The sequence below is a fragment of the Onychostruthus taczanowskii genome, unplaced genomic scaffold (assembly GCF_017590055.1).
Source record: "Onychostruthus taczanowskii isolate IOZ18803 unplaced genomic scaffold, ASM1759005v1 scaffold7, whole genome shotgun sequence".
In the NCBI taxonomy this organism is placed as follows: domain Eukaryota; kingdom Metazoa; phylum Chordata; class Aves; order Passeriformes; family Passeridae; genus Onychostruthus; species Onychostruthus taczanowskii.
In genome coordinates, this window is record NW_024504786.1 from 9054037 (window position 1) to 9072110 (window position 18074).

Consider the following 18074-nt stretch of genomic DNA (forward strand, 5'->3'; position numbering starts at 1 on the left):
TCCGTGCGTGCAGCGTGCCCGTGTGTGCCTGTGTAGCCGTGTGCCCACGCGTGTGAGTGTGCGCCACACGTAGCCCGTCTGCCCGCCGTACCGCGTGCGCTCTCGCCGTCCGCGGTGCCCGCGGTGCCCCCGGTGCGGCGAGGCGCGGTGCGGGTGCCGAGGCGGGGCGCTGGGGAGCGTGGCGAAGCGGGGGGCGGAGCACGGCGGCGGGGGCGAGAGGCGGCGCCAGCCCCCACCGACCTCCAAACTTTCATTAACTCGGCAGCACCGGCGGCGGCGGTTCCGGGCCTGCTGGAACACCGGCATTGACACCGACACCGGGCTGGGCGCGGCGGAGCGGCGCCCCCGCGGGCCCACCCGGCGCGGCGGGAGGGGCCGGGCGTCGGCATGGGCACGGTAAGGGGCGCGCACCTCCGCCGGCACCGGGTGCCCGGGCCGTCCAGCAGCCGTGGCAGCACCGGGGATGGGACGGGAGAAGGAGTGGGTGGGCTGCCGAAGAGGGATGAGAAGGGGACGAGGGCGGCGAGGGCCTCCGGAACGGCGGGGTTGGGGACATCAGGAGCAGCACCGGGAGCGGCCACCCGTCAGGATGGTGTCGGGAGCGGAAGAGCGGGATAACGGGATGCGGGGCGGTCCCGCATCTGTTGCTCTCGCGGCGCGGCGGCGCGGTGCCGGCGGAGCGCGGGGGCGCGGCGCGCAGAGCGGGACCACCGCCGCCGCTCCCGGGGAGGGCGCCGGGCACCGGGGCGGCCCGGCTCGGTCACGGGCCGGGGGGGTTGGCGGTAATTTTCCACGGGCATGTGCCGGGGCGGGGCGGCGGAGCAGCCACCACGTGGCGGCTGATGTAACCGGGCCCCCCCGCCACCGTACTGCACCGGGCGGCGGCGGCGGGGGGAGCCGCGCGGCGGGCGCTGCCCGCGGAGCCGCCGCCGGAGCCGTCCCCGCGGGGCGGTTCGGGAGCATGGCGGCGGCAGGCCGGCCCGCTTCCTGCCTTCTGCGGGCACCGGGGAACCCCGGTTGCCGTGGGCCCGGCGGATGCTGGCGGAAGAAATGGCCTCGCAGGTGGCAGCGGCTGCACCGGTGCATCGGGCCGCCCTCCCGCCGGGCGAGAAGGGACGGGGGCTCCATCCTTCGGTCGGACATCCGTGGCCTTCTGCTGGGTGCCGTGTGCTGCGTCCCCGCGCCGAGGTGTGACATGCTGTGTGGGAGCCCCTGTGGGTGCCCAGGTGTCCCCATTTCCAGGGGTACCTGCCACCCGTGCCGGCTCTAGGTACGAGCTGCGCTGCCCTCTGGTCTGTCATGGCATCTCGCAGCTGTGGGAGAGCCACCCCGTGGCACCACTGGTTTTGCATCCTCGTCCCTGCTGGGCTGTCCCAGCGGATGATGCAGCCTCGGGCATCCTTGCATCCGTCCCATTGCCACACCACCGCTGGCTTCGCGCTCGATCCTTGTCAGGCTGGGAGCCAATGTCAGCGGCACCTACGGTGCTCATGGAGGCTTATCAGCACCTGGCAGACCCCGAGGGGAGTGGCAGCCGTCCGGCCCCTTGGGCACTCCCCCTTTCCCAGGGCACGGGATTAGTTCTCGGTGTGAATTCAGGGCCGCGGGAGGGTGGGCAGGTTTTGGCTGGCTGGTGGTAGGTGTGTGATAGGGAGGAGGTCTGCCCACCGAGCCTGCACCTCCCACCTTTGAGAGGTCCCTGTGCCATGCGAGGATCCAGGTTTGTGACAGTGATGACATCTCAGCTCCCCTGGAAATGCAGGCACTGCTGAGGAGGCATTGGCAGTGGGGTGCAGCATCTGCAGTATCTGCCGGCAGCAGCCTGTCTGCGCTGGAGGGGCTGGGGGCTCACGCCACAGCCCCTTATCTACACTGTCCATGCTCCTTCCTTATGTCTTAAGGTCTCTGCTGATTGCTTCAGAGTCATGGCAGCCTGGGGATAGGCCCTGGGGTGTTTGAGTGCTAGTGGTGGTCAGGGACCCTCAGTGCCGGTCAGGGGTCCTTCTACAGCCAGCAAGGGTACTGAGCACTGGTATGGGATCTGCAAACACCAGTGCTTGTTGCACAGACAATCAAACTGGTGTTTTGCAAGAGCGTCTGTCCCTTCCAGTGAGGTCAGGCCTCAGTGTTCCCCTGGGGCCTCCAGCAGCCCCAGTCTGGGGCAGGGTGAGGGCTGGGGAGACAGATGCCTGTGCCCGTGCACTGTCCAGCAGCACCTGGCACCCGGCAGAGCCCAGCGGCTCGGCCCCCCTGCGCTGCACGTGCATGCGATGCACCGGGGCAGAAGGCAATCGTTTCCCATCTGTGTCCTGCGCGGCAGCTGAGCCCCGCGCTGGCCCCGCTCTGCGCCCAGTCCCGGCGCTGTCGTGTGCTGCAGCCACTTCAGCTTCATCTCTCGCTGGGGGAGAGCTCAAGGGGCCCCTGCTCCTGCCCACGGCCCCTGACGCCCACCTGCCGGGGGGCCAGCAGCCAGCTGTCCGCAAGGTCGTCTGTCCACACCGGGTAAATCTTTAACTGCTTCTTGGGAAACACCTGGGAGCCGCCGCTCGTGTGGGTTCAGAGGGGGTTCAGAGACGCTGCAGGGGCTGGGAGTCAGCAGAAAGAGACCCCGCCACCAGCCCACCCAGCCCCAGGCACTGCGTCCTCCACCAGGAGTCCTGCTACCCTCTGGGCAGGTAGAGGGGAGCGACTTGCCTGGCGCAGTCCCCCAGTTCCTGGAGGGAGGGGGAGGCCTGGGGTGGGGATGTGCCCACCCCACCAGTCACATCTCTCTTGGTGTCTTCTCCCCTCTGCCCAGCTTGCTCTGCCGGTGGATTGAAGGACACTAGTGCTGGTGCCACAGCCAGCGTGACAGAGAGCGGGCAGGCACGGGACCCTGCACTGGGCAGCCAGCACCGTGCTCCAGCCTCCAGGAATGGCCGATAAGTGCAGCGAGGGGCTGCTGGTAAGTGCAGGGGTGTGGGGAGCGGGCTGGTGTGCACCACTGCCTCAGGGACCCAGAGAGCCTGGGGCAGGGAGCAAGACACTGGGGCTGTCGTAGGACTTGGTGTGCCCTCCTGGGTTCTCCAGTTGGGGTTTTAGCACCATGGTGCTCTCCCAGCATGATGATTTTTGGGCTGATGCTCTTTCTCCATGAGCCTGTTGCCTGTGGGGCTCTTCGGGTGTGGTGTCTCGTTGTGCCTGGAGATGCTATCGCCTGTTTTCAGGCGCTCTGCCCAGCCTTATCACCCACCCCAGCTCCTCAGGCAGGCAATTCTACAGCCTGTTGTCAGCAAAGGGTGCAGGTGTTCCTCCAAGCCAGGTGCCCCCTGAGGGTCACATTGTGGGTCCTTCTCCTTGCCTTCACCCAGTGGGCTCTCTGAGGCTGGGCTGGTAGGATGGTGCAATGGCAGGGGAAGGTTTCTCTGGGCACCAGTGTAGTGCCTGACGTTCCATCCTCGTGAGCGGTGTGTTGCAGGGTGCCGTGAGCTGCCGTGCACTTGCCTGTGCCAGGGGTGGATTTGGTGTTCTGGGCAGATGTGGGATATGCCCACTGCATGTCTTTGTTGGATGTCTGCGATGGCCCCATGCTTGTGGCAGCTCAGGTTCCCGTGACAGGCTGCTGTGCTGCCTTGGGCAGGTGAGCCCCCAGGCTAGGCTTGGCTGTTTCCCTTTTTCCCAAAGGATAGGAGCTGAATGCTGAGATTGACACGGTCACCGGGCCCTCCCCTTCCCAGGGGGCTTCCTGAAATAGCTGCACACTCCAGCTGGAGGGCTGGGAGCCAGGGTTTGCCTGGGAAGCCAAGAGCCGGGGGAGCGGCATGCTCCAGCAAGTGCTTCCAGCGCGCCTGTGTGCACGCAGTTCCTCTGCTTGTGTGTCCCAGCATGGCCCCGCCGACTGTGCCTGCAGCAGGGAGCCCAGCGCCCATCCTGCCCCCAACAGAGAAAGGGCTGGGGCAGCTGGTGGGATAGGAAGGCAGATTTCTTTTGGAGAACTTGGGCTGGTAAAAGGGAGGTGCTGAGGATATATCTGGGCACAGTCAGGGGTCGGTCGCGGCACTTCTGCACATGACGCTTGCCATGACTCCATGCTGTTGATGTTTGCTTGCTGTGACCAGAGCAGTCAGCATCGCACTGGGGCGAGGGCTGAGCCTGACACCCATGTCAGGAGCCAGACATTGGAGTGCCCACCCACTCCCCATAAATCTTTAACCTGCTTCTCAGAAGTACCTGACCAGCCCACCCCAGGGCCAGGGTGTCACATGCAACAGGGCCTGACACGTGCTGTGTTGGCCACTCTGGCTCTCAGACCTCTTCCTGGCCCTCCCCTATTTGCAGGGTGCAAGGATACCACTGCACAGGGCATTGCTGCTATGGGGTCTGTGGGGAGGAGGGTAGGTTTCTGTGAGAGCATCCCTGCTCCTGAAGTGTTCCCATTCCTGCATCCTGTGAGCACCAGGAGGAACTGCAGTGGGCCAGGTTCTGACCACTGAGCTCCCTGAGTCCCTGGGAAAGGAGCATCTCCTTGGCCTGCCTCCAGGGCCCTGCCAGGAACCTCATAAAGTCTGGTGCCTGCCTGTCCTCTCACCCCTGCGTGCAGGTGCGGCTCCCACCCCCACCACCCCCAGTCCAGCCGGGCTCTCACCATGCAGCCCCTGCCCAGCATTGTGTGCAGTGCCTGGGGCTGGACAAGTTTACAGTGCCTGCTGTGCCCCACCTGGGGAGGGACGTGGTGGGGCACAGCAGGCACTCTAAACTTGTGATGGAGGCAGCGGGTGGGTGATGTGCAGCTGTGCCTCAGTTTCCCCACCTATCACCTGGGGCCTGGAGAACAAGGGTGATGTGTACTGCTTTTGCAAGATCTGTGTTTTGGGTGCTTCTGTGAAGCTCTGAATGCTTACTCCAGAACAGGAGGCAGTTGGGAGGGGCCGTGTCCACCCTACTTCTCCCAAGCTCCAGAAATGCTCTGACTGCGGATACCCAGCGGAGTGTGGGACAGCTCCGGGGGCTGGATCAGTCCCTGTGTAGCTGGGCAGAGGGGCTCCCTGTGAGCCACAGGGGAGGGTCTGACAGCCTCACTCTCCCAGGCCTTTAAGGACGTTTTGTTTTGTTGTCCTTGTGGTGCTTTGTTCAGACTCCAACACTGCCAGTGGCTCCTGACTCCCAGGGCTGCCTTGCTGGCACAGCCAGGCAGCCTTTGGCTGCAGCTTGCCCAGCTCAGGTAGGTTCCTGCTGTCACCCAGGACCACCCTGACTACACACTGGGGTGCTGCTCCCACTGCACTGCGGGGGGGTGAGGGCTGAAGGGTCCCTGCCTGTTCCAGACACCCCCAGCGGCGCGGTGCCACTGACCAGCGGCAGGAGCTGCGGAAGTGGCTTTTGACTGCGGGAGCCCTTCCCGGAATACCAAGGGGCAGTGATGGGGGGGCTGGCGGGGGATTTTTCTGCCTGAACGCCCCGGGAGAATCATGTCTGCCCTGGTAGAATGGGGCCGGAGAAAGGCAGCCCTGTCGGGAAGCACTCAGCTAGGCGATAGTGGCACTGGGACAGGTCCCTGGGCATCATTCCTACCCCAGCCACCCTGCAGCCGTGGCAGGGGGCTGGAAGACCTGTGGACCACCCCCCCGTGCCCCCATCACCCACTGTCTAGTTCAGCCCCAGCACCACCAGCCAGCCAGGCTGGGGACCAGAATGCCAGGGTAGGTGAGGGTCCTTTGTTTCTAGCAGTGTGCCTCCATGCAGCTGGCTGTCCCCTCTGTCTGCTGGCTGGGCTGCCACAGAAGCAGCAGTTTGCTCCCACAGGGCAAGGCTGGCAAAGGGTCTGGCATTCCCAGGACAGGGTGGTGGGTCCTGCTGTGCTGTGTTCAGGCTGCTCTAAGGGGCAGGGAGTGCAACATACCCAGGGCAAAACATGGTGGTGGCACGCAGGTGGCCCAAGCAAAGTGTTGCAGCTGAACTGGTCATGGAGGGATGCCCACAAGGTGCCCACACACCTTGCAGGGTGTCTGGGCACAGAGCTGCCTGGCTGCATGTAGGGCAGGGCTGAGGTAACTGGGGCTGGCACAGCATGGGGTGGCTCTTGGCTTGCACGTCTTGGGGGGCACAGTTGAGTGCTGCCATCCCATGGGTGATACATGTCCCAAGCTACTGTGTGGCTGGTGCAGGAGGGGACAGGAACAAGCACTGGGTGCTGGCATGTGGGAGGTTGAGTGCCCACCCCGCACACGTGTGCTGTTCACGTGTGCGCCCTCGGCCGCTGCTGCCCGGACCCCAGATGGTCGCCCGAAAGCGTCGGCCCGTCCCCCCGCCCTCGGTGCACCATCATGCGTCGCTGCCGCCTTGGCCACACTCCCCAGCCGGGACGCAGGGCTGGGAGCAGCTGGGGCACCCTGAGCCTGGCTGCAGGGCACCCTCTGCCTGGCCTCCCATGGGACGCACACCCCACCAGGGTCCCACCTCGCGCCGGCAAAGGGGTGAGCAGGGAGGCTGTGGGGTGCCTGGGCAGTGAAGGGGTCGTGGCGTAGCCCTCCTGCCAGCCAGATGGTCCCCCTCGGGGCAGTGACCTTGTGAGGGTTGCCATGGAGGCCCATGATGTCACCAATAGTATGACGTTGGGTGAAGTAGCATGGCACCAGGCTGGGGGTGTGCCAGCAGAAAGGCTTGTCCCTCTGCCCCTATCCCCAAGCAGGGCCGTGCCCTGTTCCTGCAGCCCTTGAATGCCCAGGGCTGGGATTGGGCATGCAGGGCCAAGCTGCTGTGATGGGCATAAGGGCAGGAATGCATGTGTGGGGCTTGGGATGTTGAGGCATGGAAATAGGGGGCTCTGAGGGAATGTCATCTTCTGCTATGCTCCAAGAGCAGCTCCTGGCCCCGACCAGACGGGCAGCGGTGCCCGCAGGGAGGGCAGTGCTGCCCACTGGAGCGTGCAGGGCTGTGAGCAGCTGGACCCCGCTAATGAGGCCTCATTAAGTGGGACAGGGCTGAGCCCGCTGTGCAGCCTGCTCTGCCTTGCCCAGCCTACATGAGCCAGGGAGGGCACCTGGCTCGTGGGGGTGCAGCTCGTGGGGGGTAGCAGAGGCACGGCAGTGCCTGCGGGGTGGGCCGGGCAGGCATGGTGCCAGGGCAGGTGGCATGGTGGGGTGCCGGTGCTGCATCAGGGCGGGCAACAGGGGGCCGAGCCTGGCTGGGAGGCAAGTGGGGAGCAGTGCCAAGCGCTGGAGGCAGTGGGCGGGGGAAGGCGGGAGGGCGGGTGGCTGCTGCTGCGCCGGAGCCCGAGGTGCCAATGAAGCTGGGGACTCACGGAGCCGTCCAGCCTGGGCCCCCGGATGGCAGCTGCGAGCAGCCAGGCCCCCTCGGACCCTCTCAGCAGGTCAGTGGGCAGGTGAGAGCAGGGTCTGGGGGGCAGAGTGGGGGGCGGGCCAAGTGGAGTGGTGGCCGTGCCAGTGCTGTCCCCCCAGCACTCATGGTCTCCAAAACCCTTTGTACTGTCTTTGGGATGGTGGGTCTGCAGTGGGGAGCTGAAGCTGTAGATTTGTGCCATGGCATGCTGGAGAGGTACCCCCAAGCCTTACAGCCTTCGATGTGGGGTGCTCCAGGGAGGGAGGGGAGAGTATGGCACCAAGCCCCTCCATGGCCTCAGTTGTGTTGGGAGCAGCAAGAGATTGCCTGACGGTTGTGTGTTTTTTATCCCTGAAATCTACTGGTTTTGCAGAAGAACTGCACAGCACCTGGGTTGCAACTCAGTGCTGCAGGGGCAGAGTGTAGCAAAGATCCTCCTTGTCCTCCCCTCCCCTCTTCCCTTTCATGGGCATCAGTGAGCAATGTCAAAGTTTGCCCTGTTTCCCCATGGCACCCCAGGGCAGTACTGGTGGCTCGCAGGGCGTGCTCAGGGCTGCCACTGGGGCTGGACAGCCTTCTGCAATGAGGGGTGGTGAAGGCAGTGTAATACTCCTGGGAGGTCCTATGGTTTTGGTGTGCCCCTCATCATTGCATTACCCCAGCCCTGGGACTGTCCTCAGCACCGTGCCAGATGCCTTTTCTCCCACAATTTGTCTCTGCTGCGCTGGGACACGGGCAAACATGGGGCTGAGCAGCAAAGAGAGAGGGTAGGGAGAGTTAGGATGTGCTGGTGAGGTTGGCAGAGTCAGGATGCGCGGGGCACAGCAGCCTGGGATGCAGGGATGACACTTGTGGATTCATTACCCCATGTACCAGGGACAGGGAGTGCAGGGCCTGATTACAGAGGCCTCAGCACCAGGATCAGTTGACAGTCAGCAAGGGTACCCAGGACACCCCTTCTATAAATGACACCATCCCTCCATCCCTTGGGACTCCCACCTCAGGCTGGGGTTCATCTGCCTCCAACATCCTGCACCCTTCTTTCTTGCCCTGGAAGAGCCACTATTGTGGTAAATGATGTAATTAGCATATTTTTCTGTCTTCCAGCAGCCCCTGCCTAAAACAGCCGTGAGTTTGTTGCCATCGCCATGGCAATGAGCAGTGACATCAGGCTGACATCAGGGGTACTGGTACCCTCTGCTGGCATTGCAGGAGCAGCCCTGACAGCCCTCGAGTTGGAGGCTTCAGGGCACCCTCTGGAGAAGTTGGGGGTCCCTCACTTGGTTCATGGGGGCTGGATAAGGTTTGTGCCCCAAAGAGGGCTGGGCTGGCTTTCACCATGTGGACAGTTTGAATGGGGAAAAAAGAGGAGGGGGTTCATGCTGGAGATGCCTCCCATGAGGACATCCCTTTCCAGTATCAACCCTGCCACAAACACAAGCTTACCAGCCATAAATCAGGGCCCCTTAGGGAAGTGGGGCGCATCCGGGCACCCCAGCCAAGCTGTCATTGTGTGAGTCGATGCTGCTTAGCATGAGAAAGACCTTGGTGCCAGGCAGGGTGATGGATGATGCCTGCTTTGCTGGGCTGGGGAAGTTTTGGCCGTGATGTATGGGGGGTTCCCTGGGGAAGGGGGAGGAAGAATGCCCTGGGCACCCCGAACGTCCCCTTTTGGGATGTTTCGGACATTCCTTTTTGGAACTTCCCTTCTGGGGACATTTGAGGTGCCTGTGGCATCCTTCCTCCTCCGTGATGTTATCACCTAAGCCAGGCATCCTTTGAAGTTGCATTGGGTTACATGCACAGAAAATCTGGGGCCTGGGAGCAGGATCTGGTCCCTCCAGAGACTGCACTGTTGCTGGGCAGCACCTCTCCCTTTTCATTCCAGCTCTGTCCCCTTCCCATAGCAGGGAAGGGGGGGAATTTCATCCTCCCAGATGTCTGAGTTCTCTCTGTCCACCTCCTTTTTTTACCATGGCAGGGTGGTTAATGAGTGTAAAGGACAGGATGACCTTCCTAGATTTGGGGAGGGGGGGTTGTAGTGAGCTGATGGGTGAGCATGCAAGTGTTTGCGCACGTGTGCTCACTTGTGCATGCATGGACACACATGTGGCTGCCCCCTTATTGGGGACAAGTGTACCAAAGCCCAGTGCAGCAGGAAAGGAGGAGGGAGCAGCACAGGCCTGGCAGTTTCACTGCACTGGTGCCAAGCAACTCAAATTCGGGGTGTTCCATGAGGCTTGGGAGTGAAGCCAGGGTCACCTGAGTAGAGCGATGGCTTGGAACCGGGATGAGGTCCCCCGTGGGCAGCAGGGCTCCTGGCTGAGCCGGGGCCATGTAGCGTATCTGGTCCCCTCACCAGACCCTCGGTCAGGGAAGCTGGAACATTGCCCCCACTCCTGCTGGCTGTGCTGCTCATTAGGAGCCTCGTTAGTACGAGCAGCTTAATCAGAGGCTTTCCGATCGGATCAGTCTGCTCGAGTGGGCAGTGTGCCCTGGCATGGGGACACTGCCAGTGTCCTGTCCCTCGCTTTGGGGACCTCTGACTCCTGCTCTTGCACAGCACCCCACAATAAGAACCTCTGCTGGGAGGGAGGTCCCCCAGCACCTGGAGCTGCTGTGAGCTTGTTTCTGATGGCCCCTTGGCTCACAGAGTCAGGTGGGAGCACTCCGGTTCCCCAGCCAGGCACGGCGGCGTATTGCCCCTGCAGCCCTGCCCACAGTGCCCTGCGATCCCCCTCGCCCCTCTCCTGCAGCCCTGCAGCCCCCCCGCAGCCCGCGGCGCGTGCGGGCCCCGCTCGCAGCAGATGGCTTTGTTTGGCAGCGCGGTGCCGGAGTCGCTGGGCATCACGTCCCGGCTGTGCCGGCCCTAATCAAATGATACGGTTAGGTGCACCGCGCCTGCTGCTGCGCCCCGCCGGCGTGAGCAGATCCAAAGTGACGGCTCCCATTTGTGGCCCTCTCACTGCCGGCCTCAGCCATTGTGGGGGGCAGCTGGGGGAGAGGCGTGAGGTGGGCATGGGTGCTGGGGTGTGCGTGGTGGTGGGACCAGCACCGTGGAGTTCCAACAGGCTCCTAGGGCTGCTGCCCCCTGTGCTGCTCCCGTAGGAGTCCTGTGGGACTATGGACTGGCAACCAGCACCTTCGCTCCATGCACCCGTCCATCACCTGGCCTCAGGTGGGGAGGGCTCGGGGAACTCTGCCTTGCAAAATGCCATCTACCCTCAGCCTAACCTGCCAGAGTTCCACAGCATCCATGCAGGATATTAGTATGACCCTGGGGCCGTGCTGGGACAGAGCCATGGGGTGATGGGTGCCATCCCTGCTGGGGTGACAGGCACTCATCTCCTTTGTTGTTGTCCTCCTTGGTGTGAGCTCACATTGTGTGGCAGTCTGCACAAAGCGCCCTTTCTTGCCCCCTCCTGCCCCTCTGCCCCCCCCAGTCCCCTGCAGTGAGAGACAACAGGGCACTGGGGCTGTCCACTCAAGGGACCCAACTGCGTGGGACCGACCCCCTGTGAGCTGCCCCAAGCATGGTGCCCTTGCCTAGTGCTGAGCTGGCAGCAGGACCCTGGCTGAAGCAAGGTGCTTTTTCCAGGGGGTACCCAGGCCCCTGCCAGCTCTAGTCACTGCACCTCACTTCCCATCGAGAGGGGCTTCTGCTTCAACCCGGGGGTCCTGCAATTTCCCCCCCAGTCATGGGCAGTGGCCACCCAGCAGGACCTCTCTCACTGGGCGCAGAGAGGGGGGGCATGAGAACAGAGGCCCCTTTGTGCTCTGGCGCCTGGACCTGCTTTGTATGAGTTGCAGGCTCTCCCTTTGCTGCAGCCGGGCTCTGGGCAGAGCCATTCACTGGGGGGGGGCCGACACCGCTGCCCTCCCCCTCCTTGGCACTGCCTGTGCGTGGCGGGCGGCGGGGACAGGCAGGGGAGCGGGATGGGGAAGGATGCCGGGGACCTCCCAGCCCCGTTCGGCGGCTGTCACCCTTCCAATGGGGCCAGCAGGGGGGTCCCCAATTGACACATCCCATGGCATCTCTCCGCAGAATGGCGCTGTGCCCGGGGAGCAGGGCAAGCAGGAGAAGAGCGTCAAGCGCGGCAACTGGGGCAACCAGATCGAGTTTGTGCTGACCAGCGTGGGCTATGCCGTGGGCCTAGGCAACGTCTGGCGCTTCCCATACCTCTGCTACCGCAATGGGGGAGGTGGGTGTCAGCGGGCCGAGGGAGTGGGGTCCCTCTGGGCTGGTGTGGGGTGTGCATCCCATCCCCGCATGGTATTTCTTGGGGTGGTGCAGGGCATGGGAAGCACAGCGGTGCCTGGGGTTAGTGCTCACTCATCCTCTGGTTCCTGCTCACCAGGTGCCTTCATGTTCCCCTACTTCATCATGCTCGTGTTCTGCGGCATCCCCCTCTTCTTCATGGAACTCTCCTTTGGGCAGTTTGCCAGCCAGGGTTGCCTTGGCGTCTGGAGGGTCAGCCCCATGTTCAAAGGTAAGGAGTTGCCTGTCCGTACTGGCACAGGCCAGCATGGGACACCTGCTGTCACAGTGACCCTCACACGCTATGGGGTTCATGCACACCTCTGGCACATCACCTGGCCCAGTGCAGGCACCTGCAGCTTGTGCAGACCTGCACACGCATGCCCTGCACATAGATCACAGTCTGCATTGCCCTGGTCCCCTGTGCACATGCCCACCCTGGCTATGCTGCCCTGCACAGCCTGCCTGGCATCCCTTGCACGCATTACACGTGCCCCTGCACACGCGCTGCATCTCCTGCGCAAACCCCAGCCCTGCGCTGGCATCCGCTGCAGGCATTACACACACATCCCTGCATATGCCACACGTGTCCCCAGCACATCACTCTTGCAGAGGCCACTCGGGTCCCCTGAACACACTGTGGCATGTCCAGCTGTGGGCGTGCTTCTGCAGTCGTCTCCCTGGACCGTAGGTAGAGGTGCTGTTGCCACATGCTTGCCCTGCCATGGCTGCACCCTGCTCCAGGTGCATCTCCTGGCTTACCAGTGCGCTCGCATGCTGCTGGCTCCCCTGGCCCACACCTCCTGCAGGCTGCCTGCCAGGTGACATGCCCACGATGTCATGTCTGAGTGCAAGTGGCCCATGCACACACTCTTGTGTGCCCTGCACAGTGGCATGCTGAGCCTGGGGTCCACTCCCCTGTGCTCATGTGGCCTGTCACATGCCACCAGATAACTGCAGGCCTAAAGTCACTGTAGCCAGGAGTGGCCCCCATCCAGTTGTTCTCTCGGGCTGCAGACCCCAAGGGTTTGCCTGCAGCCTATACGCAGTGCCCCGTGTCCCAGGGGACCCTCAGCACCACTAGGCTCGTTTGGAGGTAGAGGATCCCATGCACAGTGCTCCTCACACCTGCGGCAAAGCCAGGCACTGAGCTGCAGCATGGCTGCAAGGCTGCTGACAGCATTGCATGCAGCCCACTCCTCCCATGCCACAACCCCTGGTGCTGTGCGCCGTGCCCGTGCCGCCGCACCCTGCCGCTCACCCCTCCCCGGTGCTGTTCCCAGGCGTGGGCTACGGGATGATGGTGGTGTCCACATACATCGGGATCTACTACAACGTGGTGATCTGTATTGCCTTCTACTACTTCTTTGTGTCCATGACGCGCGTGCTGCCCTGGACGTACTGCAGCAACCCCTGGAACACGCCCGACTGCGTGGGGGTGCTGGACGGGAACCTCTCCAGCCGTGCTGCCCTCAACATCACCCAGCTCCTCAACACCACCCAGAAGCGCACCAGCCCCAGCGAGGAGTACTGGAGGTACCAGGGCCTGGGATCAGGGACGGGGGAGGTGATGATGGTTGGGCCCCACTGACGCTGCTGCCCCCTCCCCATACAGGAGGTATGTGCTGAACCTGTCGGATGACATCGGGAACCTGGGCGAGGTTCGGCTGCCCCTCCTGGGCTGCCTTGGTGTCTCCTGGGTCGTTGTCTTCCTCTGCCTCATCAAGGGCGTGAAATCCTCGGGGAAGGTACCTGTGTGTTCCCTCTCCGGGCTCCTCCCTGGGGGTGTGGACATGCTTTCAGGAAAGATGGCTATGTCTCCCCTAGGCATAGCCCCACCCCTACTGGGAATGGACCTCCTGTTGTGGATATGTTCCCAATCCCTTCTGGGCACAGCTCCTCCTCTTTTAGCATTGTCCCTGCCCTCTGTGTGCTCCTCCCACTCTGGGAAAGGCCACCCCCCTTTGACCTGGCCAAATCCCTTCTGGACACAGCTCCTCCCATGTGGCCATGGTCTCACCTCCTTCAGGATAGTCCCTTCTCTGGACCATATCCTCTCCTCCTGGTCTGTCTCTCCACACTCTGGACCATAACCCCAGTCCACAGCCATACCTTAGCCACACCTGCCTGTGTCCCTACCCCTGCCGCCGTCCCCCCCTCACTGAGGTGCTGCCCCACAGGTGGTGTATTTCACGGCCACCTTCCCCTATGTGGTGCTCACCATCCTCTTCGTGCGCGGCATCACGCTGGAGGGGGCCGTCACTGGCATCATGTACTACCTGACGCCCCAGTGGGACAAGATCCTCAATGCCAAGGTGAGCAGGGACGAAGGGTGGGCGGCAGCCAGGGCTGAGCGGGGCAGGGGGCACAGCATTGACCATCCCACTGCCACAGGTGTGGGGTGACGCGGCCTCACAGATCTTCTACTCGCTGGGCTGCGCCTGGGGCGGGCTCATCACCATGGCTTCCTACAACAAATTCAACAACAACTGCTACCGGTGAGTGCCCGACCACAGTCCCCCAACCCTACCGCTGCCCTCGTGTCCACTGCCACCCTGACTCCTCTTCCCATAGGGACAGCATCATCATCAGCATCACCAACTGTGCTACCAGCGTCTATGCTGGCTTCGTCATCTTCTCCATCCTGGGCTTCATGGCCAACCACCTGGGTGTGGATGTCTCCAAGGTGGCTGACCACGGGCCAGGCCTGGCCTTCGTCGCCTATCCTGAGGCCCTCACCTTGCTCCCGATTTCGCCATTGTGGTCCATTCTCTTCTTCTTTATGCTCATCCTCCTGGGGCTGGGTACACAGGTAGGTCATGGAGGGGCCAGCATGTTCAGATGGGGTGGCGTGGTGGGGCCAAGGTGGTGACATGCTGCCCCCTCTGCCCCCTGTGTAGTTCTGCCTGCTGGAGACTCTGGTCACAGCCATTGTGGATGAGGTGGGCAATGAGTGGATCATCCGCAAAAAGACCTTTGTAACGCTGGGAGTGGCGGTGGCTGGCTTCCTGCTGGGCGTCCCGCTCACCACACAGGTATGTGACCATGGGGCTGTTGCCACAGGGTGCCATTGCCATGGCCACTTTCATCAGCTACATCCACTTTGTTGCCACTGTGATGGTAGCGACAACCAGGGCCTGGTCTTGCCACACCAACACTGGGGACGGTACTCAGAATTAAGTGTCTCCATGCTGACGCTGGCATCAGGCATTGCCGTGCCAGCTGCGGTGGCAGTATCCAAGCTGCGCGTTGCTGGCACAGTCAGCGTGGCTGTGCTGGTGCCCTGCCAGCAGCAGTGGTACCGCAGGGGCAGCTGTGCCAATGTGTGTGTCTTCCAGGCGGGCATCTACTGGCTCCTGCTAATGGACAACTACGCCGCCAGCTTCTCCCTCGTGGTCATCTCCTGCATCATGTGTGTGGCCATCATGTACATCTATGGTAGGTGCAGCTGCCTGCAGCCAATCGGTTGGTAGGGCTGATCCAGTCAGCCAACGGGGAGGGGTTTGCCCCAACAGCTGGCCAATCAGCAGTTTGCTCTGTGTTACATGGGGGAGGCTGTTGCCCAATCAGGAGCTGCGGCCTGGGGAGGTTCGTGGGTCCCACCATGACGGCACTGGGGCTGGAGCTGGCTGGGTGGTGAGGGGGCTCAGGTCACCACCAGGGCTGATGGACACTTTTCTCCCCAGGACACCGCAACTACTTCAAGGATATTGAGATGATGCTGGGCTTTCCTCCCCCACTCTTCTTCCAGATCTGCTGGCGCTTCATCTCACCTGCCATCATATTTGTGAGCATTGCAACCATGGGGCATTGGGCTGAGGGAGGAAGGAGCGAGGAGCTCACCTGGACATGGCACTCCCTGGAGAGGAGGGTGCTGGGCTCAGGAGACCAGCAATAGGGCAGAGCAGGGAAGTTGTGGGGGTACAGAGCAAGCTGGCTGCTCCCCACTGGCTGATCCTGCCTATCCCTTCCCAGTTCATCCTGGTCTTCACAGTGATCCAGTACCGGCCCATCTCCTACAATGAATATGTCTACCCTACCTGGGCCATCAGCATTGGCTTCCTCATGGCACTCTCTTCCGTCATCTGCATTCCCATCTACGCCATCTACAAAGTGTGTCGTTCTGAGGGGGACACACTGCTTGAGGTGGGTGTATAGGGGCTACACCCCTTTGTCTATGTCCCACCTGGGGCTGCCATCAAGGCTGTCCCTTTCCTCACTGGAACTGTCAGCAGTGGCTGTGTGCAGGCAGGGCGCATAGGGCACCACATGTTTGTGCACCCCTGGAAGCTGCTGGCATGTTGGTGCAGATCGGGCAGGGGAGCATGGTGAGTGCTAATCTTGTCTCCATCCTCTCCCTTTCTAGCGCTTGAAAAATGCTACCAAGGCAAGCAAGGACTGGGGCCCAGCTCTGCCAGAGCACCGCAGCGGGCGCTACGCCCCGGCGTTCAGCCCTTCCACTGAGTCCCACCTGGAGGTGCAGCCCCTGCAGCCAGAGAAGGGCCAGAGTGAGGCAGCGGCTGCATCCCCCGTGCAGGGCAGCAATGGCTCAGCCCACAGCCAGGACTCCAGACTGTGACCCCCCACAATCCCCACACCCCCTCTAACCCCTCTTGCACCTTCCGCTGGCGGAGCCTGGCTCCGGGCGCACCGGACCATGGGGGCTCTCAGCACCCGTCCCCGAGACCCCCCCACCTCCTCGCCGGTTAACCCCTCCCACCCCTGCCCCCGTGGCGTTTGTTAACCCTCGTGTTTACGGTAACCTTTGTGCTCGACGCTGGGACAAGAGAGGAGGGGGCACAGCCCCGGGAGGGCTGGGAGCCAGAGGCACTTTGCAGAAGCCTTGACCTGGGGGTATGCACAGGATGGGGGGGGTGGGATGCTCCCAGGCTCCCACCCCCCCTTCCCTAAGCCAGGCAGCCTGCCCTGCCATGGGGCACCCTCCTGACCTTCCCATGGGGGAGGACATGGGGTGGGACCAGGGTTGGGCATGCCAGGATTGCCCATGGCCTGTGTGTGCACAAGGCCGTCATGGCATGGATTGGCACTGCAGGGACCCCCAGCCTGGGTGCACACCCACTGTGGCTCAGAGCCTACTGGGTCTCACAAGTGGTCATACCCAGGGGTGCTGCCAGGCACGAGGCCAGCACAGGGAGATGGGGGCAAGCATGTTGCTTGCACCGACAGGGGGATCTGATGGCACAAGACACAAGCACTTAGAGCACACGTGTGTACACGTGTGTGTCCCTCACAGACACAGCATGGGCACAGATGTGGCGTACGTGGGCACGCACATATGCACGGTACGCCGGGGCTGTGCAGGCAGTGAGCTGGGATGCTCCCCTCCATGCACCCCTCCACCCTGTGGCCCCACTGGGGTCTGCGGGTGCCCTTCTGGGTGGCCGGGCATCGCCTACAAAGCTGGGCACAGCCACAAGCAGCGTGGGCACAGCCCAGTGCTGCTGCCTGCCCCACAGTGGGGCAGGAGGCTGGGGGAGTACTTAAGCCTGGCCGGGGGGTAACCAGACAGGGATGAGGTCGAGCTCTCCCTGGCAGCCCCAGCACTGGCAGGGGAGCACCCTCCATGGTGCTAAGGGGGAGCAGGATGGACCGGCCTCCCCCAGCTGCTGCTTAGCAAGCGGTACCAGCGGAGACACGAAGGGCTGCACCAGCCCACTCGCTCCGAACCATCTGGGGATGCTCAGTCCCCAGTCAGTATTAGTGGAACAGGATGCACTGGCAAAGGCCGGGCGGTTTTAAATCTGTCTTCCAGCTCCAGCCAAAGGGCTTGGAGCTCTTGATTTGGGGTGGATGGGATGAGACCCTTCCTACCCCGCTTGCTCCCCTCCCAGCCAGCACCCTGTGCTCCCTATGTTGCAGCCCCGAGGCCGGCACAGGGACACGGCACAGCTTGGCACGGTGGCGGGAGGCAGCGGGCGGCGAGCCCCAGCAGGATGTTCCAGCTCCCCGTCCCGAGCCCCCCCGTCGTGCCGCGGCGAGGGGCGGAGATCCCGCATGGTGCCCGTGCCCTGCCCCTCGAGTCACGCCGCTACTCTTCACCTCTAATTGTTAGCAATAACGCGCGCGTCCCTGGGCAGCGCTGCCTGTGCCAGTGTCCCTGGGCAGCACTGCCTGTGCCAGTGTCTCTCCTGGTGTAGAGTTCTAAAGTATCCTAGATTTTAATGAGATTTATATTCCTGAGGTTGTGTCCTGATGTGCCCTTCTTTGGGAACCATGTTGGGGGAGGGAGGGGTTGAAGAGTGGGGGACCACACTTAATGGGTGTAGGTCTTTGCACTCAACAGCCAGCTAGGTCCTCGGGCATTCTCCTTTGCCCTACCTGGACGTACAAAACCAGCTGGAGGTAAGGCAGAGTATGGAGGACGGGCTTATCCCTGCTGGAGAAAGCATTGTCCCCAAATGGACAGGAGGGCAGCTGGCTTTGCCCTGTACACTTTGCCCTAGGCGGGCGCCTTGTTAGGCCTCCCTGCATTGCTGAG

The 18074-nt window shown here is 62.7% G+C and overlaps 1 protein-coding gene across 4 annotated transcripts; it reads left to right on the forward strand.

Moving 5' to 3' along the window:
• The first annotated feature begins 231 nt into the window (after positions 1-231).
• On the forward strand, positions 232-17776 carry SLC6A9 (solute carrier family 6 member 9). 4 transcript variants are annotated; one of them, XM_041421803.1, is made up of 14 exons: positions 232-396; positions 2798-2944; positions 11363-11519; positions 11676-11807; positions 12859-13111; positions 13191-13323; positions 13756-13890; positions 13970-14073; positions 14150-14387; positions 14476-14610; positions 14914-15013; positions 15262-15362; positions 15551-15721; positions 15942-17776. In XM_041421803.1, the coding sequence occupies exons 2-14, from the start codon at positions 2915-2917 to the stop codon at positions 16152-16154; spliced, it is 1902 nt and encodes a 633-aa protein (XP_041277737.1). In that variant the 5' UTR covers positions 232-396; positions 2798-2914; the 3' UTR covers positions 16155-17776. The 4 variants fall into 4 exon arrangements, with proteins under 4 accessions (XP_041277737.1, XP_041277740.1, XP_041277739.1 ...); XM_041421805.1 differs by lacking the exon at positions 232-396 and adding an exon at positions 988-1188; XM_041421804.1 differs by lacking the exon at positions 232-396 and adding an exon at positions 1133-1270.
• Positions 17777-18074: the final 298 nt, after the last annotated feature.